At 52.6% G+C, this 16,354-nt stretch overlaps 1 protein-coding gene across 1 annotated transcript in view; it reads left to right on the top strand.

The window, feature by feature from the left end:
• The window catches only part of LOC128270944 (uncharacterized), a 74,873-nt gene extending 58,734 nt beyond the window's left edge, over positions 1 to 16,139 (top strand). Inside the window, exons 4-19 of the mRNA XM_053008373.1 lie at positions 3,657 to 5,744; positions 5,810 to 6,108; positions 6,184 to 6,320; positions 6,555 to 6,614; positions 7,695 to 7,816; positions 8,673 to 10,094; positions 10,146 to 10,792; positions 10,829 to 11,025; positions 11,095 to 11,479; positions 11,561 to 11,683; positions 12,761 to 12,860; positions 13,500 to 13,656; positions 13,720 to 13,909; positions 13,989 to 14,264; positions 14,475 to 14,664; positions 14,739 to 16,139. Coding sequence (XP_052864333.1) covers positions 3,657 to 5,744; positions 5,810 to 6,108; positions 6,184 to 6,320; positions 6,555 to 6,614; positions 7,695 to 7,816; positions 8,673 to 10,094; positions 10,146 to 10,792; positions 10,829 to 11,025; positions 11,095 to 11,479; positions 11,561 to 11,683; positions 12,761 to 12,860; positions 13,500 to 13,656; positions 13,720 to 13,909; positions 13,989 to 14,264; positions 14,475 to 14,664; positions 14,739 to 14,859 — 6,514 coding nt within the window. The 3' untranslated portion in view covers positions 14,860 to 16,139. The remainder of the gene's footprint in view (positions 1 to 3,656; positions 5,745 to 5,809; positions 6,109 to 6,183; positions 6,321 to 6,554; positions 6,615 to 7,694; positions 7,817 to 8,672; positions 10,095 to 10,145; positions 10,793 to 10,828; positions 11,026 to 11,094; positions 11,480 to 11,560; positions 11,684 to 12,760; positions 12,861 to 13,499; positions 13,657 to 13,719; positions 13,910 to 13,988; positions 14,265 to 14,474; positions 14,665 to 14,738) is intronic.
• Positions 16,140 to 16,354: the final 215 nt, after the last annotated feature.

The following is a 16,354-nucleotide window of genomic DNA, read 5'->3' as shown; positions in this document are numbered from 1 at the left end:
ACTTACAGACTTTTTTTTTGGGGCCTTTCAAGGATAATAATCATTCATTTTAGGTGTACGATAGACTTTTGAGACCTTTGTTTCGCTAAGGTGCTGTCGTAGGCCTCCTATTATGGAATGAAGACATTCTCATCATCGATACGCTGCGCTCCGTAATGCCACCCTAATTAAAGCTTCGGCACATAAATTAGGCTCCTCTGCTTCACGGTATCGCCGGTTGGAAGCTATCGTTAGTGGTTTAAAATCGCTTTCGAGTTTTTCGGATCCGCTTGCATTTCCAAACTGACTGATAATCGTATGGAAATGACAGCGACACAATGGAGGCAGACATCGATCGCCCTCTTCATCCGACGATCGCTGACGGCCGCCTCTGAGGTTTCTGATTTCTTCTCCGTTGACCTATGAAGTCAACCTGACGGGCGTGCTTCAATCGCCTGAAGCGCAAGTGACGACATTAATCCTAAGCTAATGTTTGGACACACACACGACAGCCCACCAGCAACATCGTAACGGGTGAGCCGTAAACTTTATACGCGCATCAATAAAATGCAACCTAACCAGATGTGGTCGGTTAAAAACGGCACCACCGGGAGGACGGAAGCCCACCCGAAGAACGTGGAGAACTTTGACTGCCTATCGGTTCGTTTTGCATCACTTTTATCACCTTTCGGACTCGAAGAAATCGGCACAAATGGCGCCGTATAATCCGTATGTCCACCACCACCACCTGTGGTTTGTGTGTGTACTAAAATCCGCCTGATTTCCGGCGCTTTTTAAGGAGGAAATATTTAGTCAACAGTGCGTAGGAACAGGCAATTTACATACTCTGAGATGGGTTTTCGGAGGGTGCGTTGGTTGGTAAGGCGGAGACGTGTAGAAACTCCTTGTGGAATGCTCAACAAGCTCACTAATGCTCGAACACGATGTTCGATGAGTTGTGCGCGATAGCCCAAAATAGACTGTCGAGGACACACGGTTGACGAGCAAATCAGCAACTCTCATTCGTCCCCGAAACAAACAAAATAGTCGCGTCGCTCAAGTCGAGCGTGAAAGCCCACTTGCGCCGGCGCGTTGTTTGGCTGTTGGCTGTTGGTTGTGGACACTTGCTGTGCTCGTGGAGAAGGTCTACAACACCTACGCGAGGCGTCTCTCGTTCATGGAGTGCGGCGTACGGCGAATACCGGAGGAAGACCTGCCGGGGAAGGCATATCAGGATTGACCTTCTTTGCATGTATGCAACGTCGATCAATCCGTGGGTTCACAATACAACACCCGACCTGATATAGCTGACCACTAAGTGGGTTACACAGCGAGTCTAATATGCAAGCTCTAGAGCTCTGTAGACAGCTCTTTGGTATATGATAATTGATTACGACAATTAATGCTTTTGGTAAAAAATAGCACTAAAGTAATTAGAAGGGTGTCCATTGTCAATTTTAGGGCTTTTTTATTTGCACTGGTCTCCAAACAAACAACCAGTGTGTTGCGAATATTAATATTAATGGAAAATTAGTCAAGAAATTTGTAAAATAGCTTGTGCAACGAGATCTATTTTCAATTGACATTTATGATTGAGGAGAACCGCTCCACTGTCACACAAGAAACGCCTCCCAACTACAGCCGATTGCACATAAAGATGGTGATTTTTTTCATTAAATGTAAAGCTCAGGAGACAGATGAAACCGAAGATTAAATCCCTCCGCAAAGGGTCTTTTCGTCACGTCACGTCAAACAGAGTCCTCCGGCCGCAGAGACCATATGATAATTGCGGATGATGATTGACTATCGCCGCCGGCCCGTCGACAGCTGTTTCGGCCCCTGGCAAAAGCAGGCGGCATGTTTCGTAAGCGTGACGTGCGAGCCCTAAAATGGCCCGATCTTCAATCTCGTTGATCACTACTCCCTCCCCCCATGCACGCCGCGACGCGGTGCGCGGATCTCTAGCGAGGCTCGCGAGCCAACTAGTTCCGCCGAGAAAGCTTCCCTTGGGCAGTGGGATGTGGTGGGCCCATGTTTTTGCCTATCGCGTGCTTTTTATTGATCCCTCTTGTTTGCTTTCCCAATTGTGGGCCTATTGTTCACGGGACGTGCAGAGTGTTGTTGCGCGGGGAGGCTCGTTAGAGAGGCAGAGCCGCCGCCGCTGAAAGCCGGATCGAGGTGTCAAACGTTGGCTAACGAGCACACACGAGTGGTCCAAATGTGTGCGGCCACTGGCGGACAAAAAGGGGAAATAAAGTGCGCCCGCCATGCGCGGGACTCAAAACCAACATTTCGTAACCCTCTCCGTAAAACCTCCTCAAGGTAGCGCGCAACCTTTTGACGGTGTGGTCCGACCCAGAGTCCGCAGATTGAGCCGCCGCCGGTGCGCAGACCGTCAATTTACATACCACACCGAGAGCGACCTATGAAAGGAGAGGCCCCCCCCCACAGTAGTTCGGAGAGCTAAGTCCACACAATTGTCGGGCCGCGCTGATTGTTTGGCGGAGCACAACACAGCGATCAGTGCCGCCGGTGAGGAAGGCGCCCCCGTTCACAGCACGCGCGGAATGATCGTTTTCCAAATATGGCCACTTCCAGTTGCGGCCGATCGGCGGTGGCCAGGCTACTGAACCATCGAATGCCGCTGCAGATCCTCGAGGCGCGCTTTTCTGGGGGGTTTAAAAATTACACACTAGTGTTACGCTTGCGTCGTAAGAAAAAAGGGTTCGGTCCTTCGGGTCCAATCTGCATAAATGATGCTGATATTAAACCGCACCCATTTGAGTGATCGATTCGATGGGATCGATTTTGATCGCATGACGTAAGACATAGTAAAATGTAAAAAAAATAAACGATTTTAAACAAATTAGTAAACGTACCAATTCTTTTTGTTTTTCACAGATGCACCGTGGTGCTGTTCAACTCGAAGAAACTGTCCCAAAACTTCCTGCTCAACACAACGAAGAAAGCGATCACGGCGGTCGCGTACTCACAGTGTGGCCGCTATCTGGCCACCGGCGAGTGCGGTCACAACCCGTCGATCAAGGTGTGGGAATTGGACGCGAACGGTGGCGGCGGAGCGTACGAGAACGGAGCGGCCGGTAGCATCGTGGCCGAGTTTTCCGGCCACAAGTATGCGGTCAGCTGCGTGGCCTTCTCGCCGACCGGCAAGTATCTGGTGTCGGTCGGCTCCCAGCACGACAACATCGTGAACGTGTTCGACTGGAAAGCGAACCTGAAGATTGCGTCGAACAAGGTGACGGCGAAGGTAGTGGCCGTCAGCTTCGGCGAGGATGGCAACTACTTTGTGACGGTCGGCAACCGGCACGTGAAGTACTGGTACCTGGAGGGAAGCCGGAAGTACAAGGAACCGATCCCGCTGATGGGCCGCAGCGCGATCCTGGGTGAACTGCGGAACAATGACTTCTGTGCGGTGGCCTGCGGGAAGGGCGAGATGGCCGAGAGCACGTACGCGATCACCCGCAACGGCCACCTGGTGGAGTTTAACGCGCGCCGGCTGCTCGACAAGTGGGTGATGTGCCGGACCAACGCGGCCAACTGTATGGTTGCCAGTACAAAGTACATTCTCGTCGGGTGTGCCGAAGCCATCGTAAGGTAGGTCGCCGTTTACTGTCCAAATATTTACGCCGCTTACGTTTGTTGTTCTCTCGTTTTAGGGTGTTCAATGCCGAAACGCTCGAGTACATCACGACGCTCCCGCGGACGCACTTTCTCGGTGTGGACGTGGCGCAGGGCGTCCACATCAACCACATGATGGCCGTGCCGCAGAACGCCAAGTACCCGGACACGATCGCCATCGTGTACGACGAGGCGCGCTCGAAGGTGATGTGTGTGTACAACGACCACAGCCTCTACATCTGGGACCTGCGGGACATCCGGCGCGTGGGCAAAAGCCACTCGTTCCTGTACCATTCCGCCTGCATCTGGGGCGTCGAAACCGTGCCATTCAGCTACCGCTACAGCTCCGGCGGGGACGTGGCCACGCTGCCGTCCGACTGCTTCATGACCTGCTCGTCGGACGACACGATCCGCGTGTGGGACGTGGACGGGTGCGAGCACAACGACATCTACCGGCGCAACATCTACAGCAAGGAGCTGCTGAAGGTGCTGTACATCGACGACGAGCTGAGCTTCATCCGCGACACGGACAATCCGATCCACGGGGCCGAGAAGAACTCCAGCTACGACGGGCGCAACGGGGTGCGGTGCATCAAGATTGCGCCCGACAGCCGTCAGCTGGCCACGGGCGACCGGAGCGGCAACATTCGGATTTATAATCTCAGTAATCTTAAGCTGATTACCACGATCGAGGCGCACGACTCGGAGGTGCTGTGCCTGGAGTACACGAACGAAAAGATCGAACGACGGCTGCTGGCCAGCGCGAGCCGCGACCGGCTGATCCACATCTTCGACTGCGACGCCAACTACCGCATCCTGCAGACGCTGGACGACCATTCGAGCAGCATCACGTCGGTACGGTTCCTCGGGGTCGGCAAGCAGTTCCAGATGGTGTCCTGCGGTGCCGACAAATCCATCATCTTCCGCCACTACCAGAACAACGTGTTCCTGCGCGGCAACAACTGCTCGGGCAAGAACACGCTCTACGACATGGAGGTGGACAGTAACTATAAGCACATTCTGACCGCGTGCCAGGATCGGAACATTCGCGTGTACAGCACGCAGAACGCGAAGCACACGAAAACGTTCAAGGGATCGCACTCGGACGAGGGCAGCCTGATCAAGGTGAGCCTCGATCTGAGTGGCATCTACATCGCCACCTCCTGCACGGACAAGACGCTGAGCGTGTACGATTACTACTCGAACGAGTGCATGGCGCGCATGTACGGCCACAGCGAGCTGGTGACGGGGCTCAAGTTCACAAACGACTGCAAGTATCTAATATCGGCCAGTGGCGACGGGTGTGTGTTCATCTGGCAGGTGCCACACGATATGATCGTCACGATGCAGGCACGTCTCTCGCAGCAGGCGCTCCGTTCGGGCCACCAGCCGATCCCGCGCACGCTCCAACCCACCAACCCCTTCACGGATGCCATCCTGAACCATCCGCCGCCCCAGGGACCGCCGGCGGGGGCCGGAAACGCATCGGGCGAGTATGGATCACCACCGAACGCCACTCCGTCGTTCCTGCTCGAAGACCCGGCTCCGGCTGCGCCCGGGTACCGATTTGCCGACGTCGGCCAGCTGCCCCAGTGGGCGAAACGCAAGACGTCCGAAGATCAGTCCAATTCACCCGTCCTCGGCAGCAGTCCTAGTCAGGGAGGCAGCAACTTCGGTGGCATCGTGCCGAAACCGCGTGGCCGGTGGGGTCAAAAGGGCCAGCTGGAGGAACCACTCGATCTGCGCAACATCGTCGATAGTCCACTGAACACAACATACACCACCAGCAGCGATCGGCAGTTGGGGGGGCCACAGAAGGACCACCAGCAGCCTGCGACCGCCAACACACCGACGTCCGGGTACAACAGTGGCAGCTCGAAGGATATCTACAGCAACGCTTACCTCAGCGAGGACAGTTCGATCGACAGTGGGCGGGAGAATCGGCGCGACCTGGGGATGACGTTTTTGCAGAAGAAACTGATGGTCGACGCGAAAGCGCTGCACAGTCTGAACTCGGAATCGAACACCGAGCACGACGGGGACGTGGAGGACATTTCAGACGGCGAACGAACGAGCTCCGACCACGGTATGGTGTACTACCCAACAGCAGCACCGTCCACACCGACGTAAGTGGCCATCGTCGCGCCGCGCCGCGCTGTGTCCAACGTTAACGCTAACTTTCTCGCCATAGGGACTTTAAAATCAACGACGTGGACACGAACGAGCTCCGCAAATCGATCCGACGGCAGAAACTGGAAAAGCAGGGCCTCAGCATAGCGGTCCAGCTGCAGAGTACGGCATCCGGCACCGGGACCGGCACCGGCACTTCGGACGACGAGGACGAAGGCTCGACACCGAGCGGTGACAATGCCGATCGCTCGCTCGCGTCCACGCTCGGCGGCAGCTCCGAGAGCATTCCGCAGCAAACTTCGTCCAGCTTCCTGCAAGCCGTCCTCGATGGTCCGGGCAGCCTATCCGACCGGGAACGATGTAAGGCTTGCGAGTGTGTGAATGGCCTTTCGCCACGTTTCAATTTACGCGATTATCTCTTCGTTTTCGTTACAGCACAAGCACGCAAAAGTATGAGCGCCATCCACAACAATGATCCGAAGATCACGACGAGCATATCGAAGTCCTTTGCCAACAACAAAAAGGAAGAGCTCATGAAGGTGATCAACGAGGCGAAGGCCAAGCTGGAGAATGTGAGTAACCTTTGTTAGTGTGCCCCTCTGTGTTTCTGTTACGTTCCTGTCGTCCGGTTTATCGATCGGTGGCCCGTTCTTCATTAATTATTTATTTTAAACTGTTCCTGCTCTACCTTCTCGTGTGTGTGTTTCGTATGATTTATGTCGACCGTAAACTGGACCCAGTTTTCGATCCGACCTTCCCTTCTCGATCCTCGTAAATAACTTTATGGTAAACCTATATTTTTCTAGGGCATAATGTTTCATAATAAGCGTGACGTTAAAATTCCCTTAAATATTGCTCGTTTGAAGGTGAGATACGTGTGTTATTCGTTTTGCTTTTCCTAATACTCTCTTTCTGACACCGTTTCAATGAAACCCTAACATCGGCGCTACTTATCGGCCTCTAAACTGTTGAAGTTTTGAGTGTTTAAATCACAAACCGACATCGCACTATTAAATCAGTTCCCCCAGAACACTGCAGCTTTTGTCTATTAATGGAGTAACTGGCTTGCGTTAACTCTCTCCTAGTCCGGCTTCGTGTTTACCCCCAATCGAAAGCCAGATTCATTTTGATTTTCCCAACGGCGAGGGCTATCAAAATACCATCAATCAAATCGTGTCGCCCCCCGACTCACCGCAGTTCTTCGTCCCACGGTGCGGTGCAGTTCGTAATTAATCCATTCAGGTTGCAAAATGTCCACCCACAGCCCAGCCCTGGTTCCGGATACACGGGTTCGTGGACTGAATTTGTTCGGTGTGTAGAACACATGCGCCGCGCTTTCTAATGGCGATGGCTCTGGCCTGGACTGGCAAAACCAAAACAAACGGGGCACTCAGTCAGAGTTTGCAGTGTCAGCTTGCTGTGGTCTATGAAAAAGGATACGAACCGGATGGGTTCTGTTAATTGCTTTCGTTGTTTATTTACCGCCACCAGAGTGGATACGTTCTCTCTTTGGCGTGCTAGGCATTTAAAATTGCCAGCAATACCAGAGTCAGCAGAAGCAGAAATTATGTTAAACCGGAATTTATCGTGGTGGTTAAAAGTTGTGAAGTCTGGCAATGATTTTTACTTTTTCCGTCGACCTTTCTGTTTGTACTTAGAAAGTCACTGCAGCCAGCTTGGTTTCGCTATTAACATACTTAATTGAACGATCCACTACACTCTTCAAACCATTTTTTTCAATTTTGGTAGCATTTTAAGCTTTTAATCTCAAGTTTTCTTATATAATCCCGTTCGTTTGCAGCCCTAACCTATTAAAGTCTATTCTCGCACGCATCCTTATTGAACCAAACCTAATATTAATCTACTAGCTCTCCGACGAACTAATGTGTTTGAAAACTATTCACACGACATCCACTAAAACAAAACGAAATCATCTCTCCACGCAGGTCGGTTACCGGTCCGGTCTTCGCGCTAGTCAAAGCATATCCGACCTGAGTCACTCGATGAACATGGCAGCCGCCAGCCCGGGTCGCGTGCAGCGGATAGGTAAGTTGTGCGTGTACCGTTTGTGGTGGCAGTTTTTGTAGGAATTTTACGTTTTTATTTCTCTCACCCGTTTGACCAATATGGTTTCGTTTGGGTTACTAACTCTCTCTGCTCCACACGTGTGGGACTGTTTGAGGTGTAGAGTGTGATTTGGTGTGGTGCCGCCACCTGCCGGGGAGAACGGTGTTTGCGGTGTTTCTTTTTATGTTGACCACGCATAGCGCTAGAGCCCTCCACCAGACCGACTGGGCTGGACTAAAACAGAGAACCATCCCAGGGGCCGGTCTCGTCTCCTCGAATGGCCCTCGCTTTTCTAACCTTTCCGTAGGCACGCCGCAGCGTAGAGAGACAGTTCGAGCAAAAGGCTTAACGTCGACACACAAAGTATTTAGAAGTACCCGAGCCCGAGAGCACCGCTACCATCATCCGGCTACTAAATGAAGCACTCTTGAGAAGCTATTTAATCTCGCGCGACGTCACTGAGGTGTTCCCCGTGTGGTACCCACCACCTCCACCGCCCGCTTTTGAGTTCTTTTCGTTGTTACACCCATTTCGTTTTGTTTCTTTCGTTCGACACCCGGAGCATTACGCGGAATGGTAAATGTTTCGGTGGGGGCTGTACATTTGCAGACACGGAAAAACTCCAATCTCTCTCTTTTCTCTCTCTCTCTCTCTCTACCCCTTTCTTCTCTTCCATGCCGCTCCGTTCCACGCCATTAAAACGGCGCTCGTTTCGATAAAAAAAACGGTAAATGTGCTGGTTTGTGTTTACGTTTCGCTTAAAACTGCGCTATTTTGTCTGTTTTTGTCCCTGGGTTCGTCGTGGGGGGGCTTCTACGGTTTGATTTAGTTGGTTGTGATTTTAATGCGGGTTGTAGTCTGTATCCTCCGGCGGTAGCTGCTGCTGCTGGCACTAACTTTCTGCACAGCGCTGCACCGCGCGCGAAACTCGCCCAGCACTGTGCGCTCCTGAACCAGATCCAGCAGGAACTGCCGCCGTACCCACGGGACGTGGGAATCTACGATCAGCCGGGCGCGGGTAACGTCCGCCGCCCGGAAAAGCTGGCCCTAGCCGAGCTTCCGCCCGTGCCGGCCGATAAGCTGCGTAAACACCCGGGCATACTGAAGAACTACAAATCCTGCCCGGTCTCGCCGGTGCACGAAGAGCAGGAATGGTCCAGCCCGTCGAACCACGACGAATCGTCGCACAATAATGCGTCCGGCCACGGAGCCGGTGGTCGGCACGGGCAGTCGCGCCACTCGATGTACTACGAAGATGCCAAAACGATCCTCAGCATGATCCACTCGGACACGGAGAAGATGATCCGCGAGATAACGAGCAAGTACGGCGATCTCGATGACATACAGCCCGCAAAGGATCGCGCCGCAAAGCGATCGTCGGAACCGGAGCGAAAGCCGCAAGATCCGAAACCGGCCACGGTTCCGGGCGTGCCCGTGTCCGTGGGGGACGAACGCCACGAGCACGGCTTCCTGTCGGAGGACGAGCCCAACTTTAGCTCGGACTCGCTCGAGGACTGCAGTCTCGATCTGGACGTGGAGCAGACGAAGGTGCCAAAAAAACGCAAGACAATCTGTGCCAAGCATCGGCCGGCGCTGCCGCCGAAACCCTCACTGCCAAAACGCTCGGTGTCCGAGTACTTTATTTACGATCAACCGGCGGCGCCCTTGTTGGCCACCGCGCCGCCGCTGCCACCCTACCGAAACGTGTCACTGTCGGACATTCTCGATGACGACGAGGCGATCCGACAGGCGGAGCATCGGTTTCTCGAAACGCAGCGCCACTCGAGTGCCAGCTTTTTCCTTGGCCAGCAGTATCCGACGCGCAAGAGCCAGGAAAGTCTTCTGTCGGACGAGTATGGTAGCGGCGGAGTTAGCTTCTGCAACAGCATGGAAAGCATCCTGTCGGACGATTCGGAGTGCAAAAGTGCACCGCTCGAGGTGCTGTTTGGGCGTTTCGGGCGACGCGATCACGTAGGAATGCCGCCGCCCGGGGGAGGCCGTCTTTCGGCGGCCAACCCGCCCGGATGCGGTGCCTCTTCCAAGTCGTACGGGTCGAGTCCGAACGCGGGCAGTGGGTTCGATTACTACATGCAGGGTGCCTACTTCCAGCAGACGCCGGCGATGGACACGATGATGGGCTACGGGTTCGCCGAAGGGATCACCGAATCGCGCTCTCCGCAGCACGGCCGTCGCCAGGGTGTTCCCGGAATGCCGACGTCCGTCAGCTATCCACGTTTCCTGCCCAGCATGATGTCGGTGGCGACGGCCACCGCCCCACTGTCGTCCGGTCGGGATGTGTTAACCGTCCCGCTCGGTGGCGATCCGTTCAGTGGCGATGAGGACGAGTTCATCCCTTCGCTCACATCGAAAGCGGCTCAGTACGGAGGGGCTACGGTGAAGAGTCTCAGCAAAGACTTTGCCAACCAGCGGAAGCAGCAAAACTCGAACCCACTGTACAACTGCAACGAGTCCACCGGAGGCGGTGGCCCCGCTGCCAATGAGCTGTTGGTACGCAAACTCGTTAACGCCACCAACGCTACCTCGATCACTCGCTCGGACATCTTTGGCACCGCGGAGGCGTCCATTTACGTGATGAAGAAGTCGTGCAGTTTCGAGATCGAGATGGGCGGTCGCCGGATTGCGAGAAACTCGAAAAAGTTTGAGCAAAACCTGCAGCGCTTCGAACAGGAGCAGCGCCAGGCGGCGATCGGCGAACGGTACGGCGGGGACCGGACGCTTGAAATGGAGTACGTCCCGCACAAGCCACCGGTGGCGCACCGCCGGTCGGCTAGCATGAAGGGCCGGGGTCGGGTGCGCTCGAAGGAGAAGTTCAACACGATCATCGGCCAACTGTCGTCGTCGGTGGCGGGCGGGTTCGAGGATGGGGCGAAACTGCGTGACTTCGTCGCCCGCGATCATCATCTGGTGGGAATGTCGGTCTCGGTCGGCAGCCAGTCAGGGACGGGGTCGTGGTCAGGTCGCCGGGGTCCGGTGGGTGGTGAGGCGTTCGGAGAGGAAAAGTCTTTCGAAGTGTACGTCGCCGAGAAGGGCGTCAGCGAGGACGACAACATGGACAGCCTGGAGCTACTGTCGCGGAAGCACCGAGCGGCGAGCGTGCGGAAGGAAAACTCAACCGATTCGCTCGACACACCCGATGATGGTCACCAACCGCCGCTGCTTACGACGGAACTCGGAGTCGAAGCGCTGGAAGTGATGGCTCCTCATCCCGATGATCACGACGTGGCGGAGGAAGCGCTCGAATCACCGCGAATGAAACAGATGGTCGGGAGCGAACTGGAGAAGCTGATCGGCGGGTGCGGTTTGCTGGCCACCGACGAGTATGCCAAGTTTCTGGACATTGAGAAGAAGATCGGTATCATCAACAAGCTGGTCGAGCTGGAGGAACGCAAGCTGGAGCAGGAGCGGGCATCGAAAGCGTACCGGATGCGACCGTTCGAGTGCGATCCGCGGCAGAAGGGGTACGTGAAGAGTTTGACGGAGAACTTTGACCGGCTGGCCAAGGACGCGCAGGACGAGCTGGCGAACGAGAAGAGCTGGCACCAGGCGAAGGCGCGCATGAAGCGCAACTTCAGTTTGCCCGATGTGCTCGACTTTGGGACGGCAGACGATGGGGGGCGGTGCTGTTGTGGCGACGGCGACGATGATGGTGACTTCGAGTGCGACCGTGGGGAGGAAGCGGCCGACGGCGCTGGACGGGGTTGCTGCTGTGCGGACGGCGCGGGTTCCTACAAGCAGAAGGACGAGGACGAGCTGTCGGAAAAGGACGAACACTCGATGGCGGCCGTCGTGGCGGCTGTCGCAGCGGCCGTCGCCGCGATCGGAGCCTCCTCCGATGGCGACGACGAAGGTGGTTAAGCATTCTGTAGGCTCTTCCGATCGTTGTTTTGTTGTTAGCGCGAGACACGGGTCTTGCGTTTTCCGTAGGACTTTTTTCGTTCTTTCGATTTCAGTTCTTGTGCACGGTTGCGTTTCTTCCTCAGTTCTTGTTGTCGTTTTTTTTTGGGGCGATATTTTCGTACAAAAGTCCGCATTCGATACGGAGCTGTGTTGTTGCACGAAACACTGGTTCAAACAGGATTCCGAATCGGTGATAGATTTATATAGTTTCTTTTTCCCATTTTTATCGTTAATATTTATCGGTGGACAGTTTCATGTTGAATAGCTTGGACGCACTGGTTTCGGTTTGCTTCTTTTTTGAATGCTTTTCATGCCTTTTGGTTCGCTCTTTGCCTTTGGCTTTTTGCTTTCAATGTTGCTTCTCTAACACTTACACCCTGCACAGCGCAAAGCCTTAGCCGTTCTGAAAGGAGACTAAATCATCGCAAAAAGCCTCACCTTGTCATCTACTTACCTTCGGGTTGAGCGCACATCTCTTACAAAAGTCACATCATTTTACACCAAAGGCCGGGCCTAGTTATGCGCCACACTCGTTCCTTCTCGCTGCTAGCTCACGAGCTCGTATTCTGCATCACCGTACATACTGCTCCTAGCGCACCGTAGTAGTTAATCAACCCGTTACTCTAGTCGTTTGTAAATAATCTCTTAAATTTTGGATCAAAACCATGCATTTCGGCATGTCCTCTTTGGCATGGTCCGCAAGGCTGTTAAATTTAAAACGTTTTTTTCTTTTTTCTTTCTTTTTACCTCTTTTCATAAATATTACATGTCTCCTCGATGTGCCCGTGGTGCGAAACCAAAACAAACAAACGACCAAATAACGATGCACCGAACACACGCGCGGTGCGATCGATTGGTCACTGCTCGCCCGAACTCCACGCAACGCCACCAAACAATCCGATCTCCCCCTTCCTATTGCAATCCGGAAACGCGAACTCCCCAAAACCCCCTCGACACAATATGGCACAATCCTGACACAAACGTACGCAACCGTTGTGTGTGTGTGTGGGTGTGTTCGTGTGTGTAGGTGGTAATCCCCGAAGCTTAATCTCTGCGCAAGATAGTGAATCATCGATTAGACGCGCTTGCTCGCTTAGTGATTTGAGTATGGGAAAAGGTAAAGCAAAGTTTTCTTCCTTTCTTTCCGTTTCGTTGTTTAGTTTTCTCCTTTCTGTCTTTCTCTCTCGCTCTGTTTTCTATTTTTTGTTCTTCTTGCGAGTTTTTGTGTTTACTATGCGCCTGTTATGTCCCGATCGCTCCTTACAGCACTAGTTTCAATCACTTTTCACTGTGTTTTCTTCAGTTTTTTCTTTAAGAAATCGTTTCTTCTTTTAACGAATGCTGAATTTGTGTGCATTTGTTTAGTGTTTCGTCTGAGTTTATCATTTTTCTATAAAATTCCTGCCTCTTATGTGCGATCGCAGATCGTGCTGAAACGCAAGAGCAACTCAAATATTTAAAAGTTATCTCCACAAAGTGTGCGAATGAATTAACAAAAAATGTTGTATCAAGCGAAACGATTTCTACTTTTTCCCTTTTTCCTACTAAAGTAGTCTGTAGCCCAACCATGTTTTCAAATAGTTTAATTTCGCTTACATTTAATAATTTGTGTTTCCTTCTGTTTACGAACTTTTCCTCTCGGCATGGCATGGTTTATTTTGTCGATTTGGTTCCCTTGGTTGTCCCCGGTTTGGTTCAAAACGTGGCTTGACTCCAAACCGTGCAGGATACAACAAATCGTCCAATCCGTCATCGACAGCTGGCAGTGGCTATAAGCCGTCCCCGAGCAACCGAACCATCAGCACGCCAACACGAAACCCGCCCAAGCGGAGCACCTCATCGGTGGGAAAGGGTGGCGGCCCGATGTCCCTTGCGTCCGGCATGGGGGTGCGCAGTGTGTCGGTGGGAATGCTCAACCAGGCGGTAAGTAAATTGGGCCCGGGGCGCCGTGATTTCGTGAATGTCATTTTCGGATCGTTTCCGCAGAGCGACTCGGAAGCGGAACCGGTCGGTGGTAGTCGGGGTGGTCTGCTGAAGCCAACGATTTCATCGCAAAACAAGATGAACGGCTCGAGCAATGGGCCCACCAATGGTAGTGGGGGCAAGTACATCAATCCCCGCAGTGCCGCAGGCATCATCAACCGGCGAAAGGGTCTCCAGAACGCCTACAGCAGTGGTAAGCAGTGGACGCAAGGACAATCAGAATGTGGACAAGGAATAGCTAGATCGCCGCTTTCGCCTCTCTCTCCCTTTAGTGAACATTTCGACCACCGGGCAGGATGAGTCTAGTTCGGAGGAGTCACCGACGAGCGTGGTCAGCCCGATGCCCACAAAGCCAGCCGTTCCGCCCCGGCCGCGCAGCATTGCGTTCGAGCACAAGCGGATAGCAAACGTAAACGCTAGTCTGGTGGCGAAGAAGACGGTCACGCTTGTCGTCGGTGGTGCCACCGATGCCAATGGTGGTGGTGGTGGCGGACAAAACCATGGTGGCATCGTGCCAATCAAGGATACCGATCTGGATAACGCGGATCGTAAGTTAACGAACTGACGGCAATCGAGCAGGATGTGCTATAAATTGGAAAAATGCTCTTTGAAACAGTAGCTTCGGTCGATTTTTTGTTGCCCAATTAATAATAATTCAATGAAATATTTAAGCTTTATGGCACATTCTGCAGAGAACCACCTTGTGCACCATGTGTAGTAGATAATAACTTTCAAATTTGTCCACTCTCCGACAATAGTTACAAACCAGCTGTGCACGAACATCATCAATCAGCTCGTGCAAACCACGGCCAGCGTCATACAGCTCCACCAGCGGCTCAAGTCGAGCGACGAAACCGCGAACAATGGCCGCAACAACTCGCTCATGCTGAAGGAGCTCGAAAACGCCGTCATTATGACGCAAAACATGCTCACGAAGGTGACCAACCGGTATGTGGGGCGACAGGAGCGACGGTCCCAACACGATGGAGTTGATTAATGTTTAACTTTCGCTTGCTTTTAAGGAACCACAATGACGGTATTAACAATAACAGTCTGAGCAATAACACCAACAATCAAATCATGTACGAAAAGTGCGCTGACATCCTGAACCAGGTGCAGAAGCACGTCAACAATAACGGCTAGGCAACCCAAAGTCGTGGCCACCATCCACTCCCCTGAAACACTGGTGTACACGCGCCCTCAGCAGAAGCGACGCTGCACAGCGCGGCGTCAAGTCCCAATACCAATCTCAAAATTGTCGCTCCCGTCCAGCCACCGGTCCGTCCGGGGGCTCACTCGCCGGAAACGGAAAACATTCCCCGCGGAGGCAGGAGCAACAGATAAACAGATGTACATAAATGATCGTGGTGTCGGAAAAATGCGTGCGTGTGCGTGTGGAAAACGCTGTTCATTTGAAGTGTTCCGGGCGTGTTTTCTGAATGCCACCGGTTTTGTTTTGTTTGGAATGAAAACGACTCACGAGACACTGTGTTCGGAGCAAACTACTGACACGGACGGAAAAGTATATCAGCGCCATATCTAGTATGAGTTAAATACGAGCGTAAAGGAAGAGTGAAGCAACTTAATGATCACATAAATTTTACTAAACTACTAACAGGACGCTCCATGCGCCCCACAAGGCGCCCATGGTTTAATGAAGAAGCAAAGTTTGGACATATTTTTAAGCTTTAGACCGTTTCGTTACTCGGGCGGCCGGTGTGACGTTAAACCCGTTCAGTCACAACTTAGTCTTGAACCGCCAGCATAATAGGGACCCTCATTAGGTGTAATTAATCGGAAAGTAGTTTTGTTGCATCCCCCATCAGGACCCGGGGAACGCGCTTCACGTTAGGCACTAATGTTTTAGATGTAAATTTAGTTGAATCGAATCGTTGGATTGTTTGTTGAGTTACGTTTGCATCGATGAACACGCCGTCCAGATGAGTTTTCTTCTTTCTTACTCTTGCTAGCTCTCCATATCAGACACACTGTTGTGGCTAGGTTATCTGCGCTTCTATCGGTGGCCACGGCCCGCGGTGGAAACGGGAAAGAATGTTTCGTTCAAAGAGCTTAGGTGTTTAACCCGTGTACCACGTCGTAGTCGTTAATCTCTGTTCTTGTTTGATATAGCCTTTGAATTATGTAGTTCGTAGTAACGTGGCGTAACCGCGACCACAGGAGGGTTTCTCTCTGCGGTAAGCGTGGCGTGAGTGCAGAGCGAGTTGTTTTACGAATTTTTTTAACTCTCACCGCCATTACCCAAAAATGGCCAAATGAACATCGAACTCGTGCTCATGACTGATCGACGGCGTAGAAGAGAAACGGAGTTAAGAAGTAAGCAAATTTCATCTTCTTATGACACTAATCCACAAACACACACAACAGACACTACACACTACAATGTGTGGTGCGTAACATTAACGAAGCGGGAATGCAGATTAGATGCAGTTTCAGTCATAACTAATATTTAACCTAGTAACAAGCAACGCTATTAAATCATATTGATTTACTTCCGCCGACGAAAGCCACCACATTCGAAGCGAGAAAACCAATCCATATTTAATACCACGCCCCGATGGGGGACACAGGAAGTGTTCTGCTCTTTGATGCTCGTGTAATTCGCGTGTGTGTGTGTTTG

This window comes from Anopheles cruzii, chromosome 3 (genome assembly GCF_943734635.1).
Source record: "Anopheles cruzii chromosome 3, idAnoCruzAS_RS32_06, whole genome shotgun sequence".
NCBI lineage: Eukaryota > Metazoa > Arthropoda > Insecta > Diptera > Culicidae > Anopheles > Anopheles cruzii.
The sequence above is the reverse complement of the archived record's forward strand: the minus strand, read 5'-3'. Positions and strand labels throughout refer to the sequence as shown.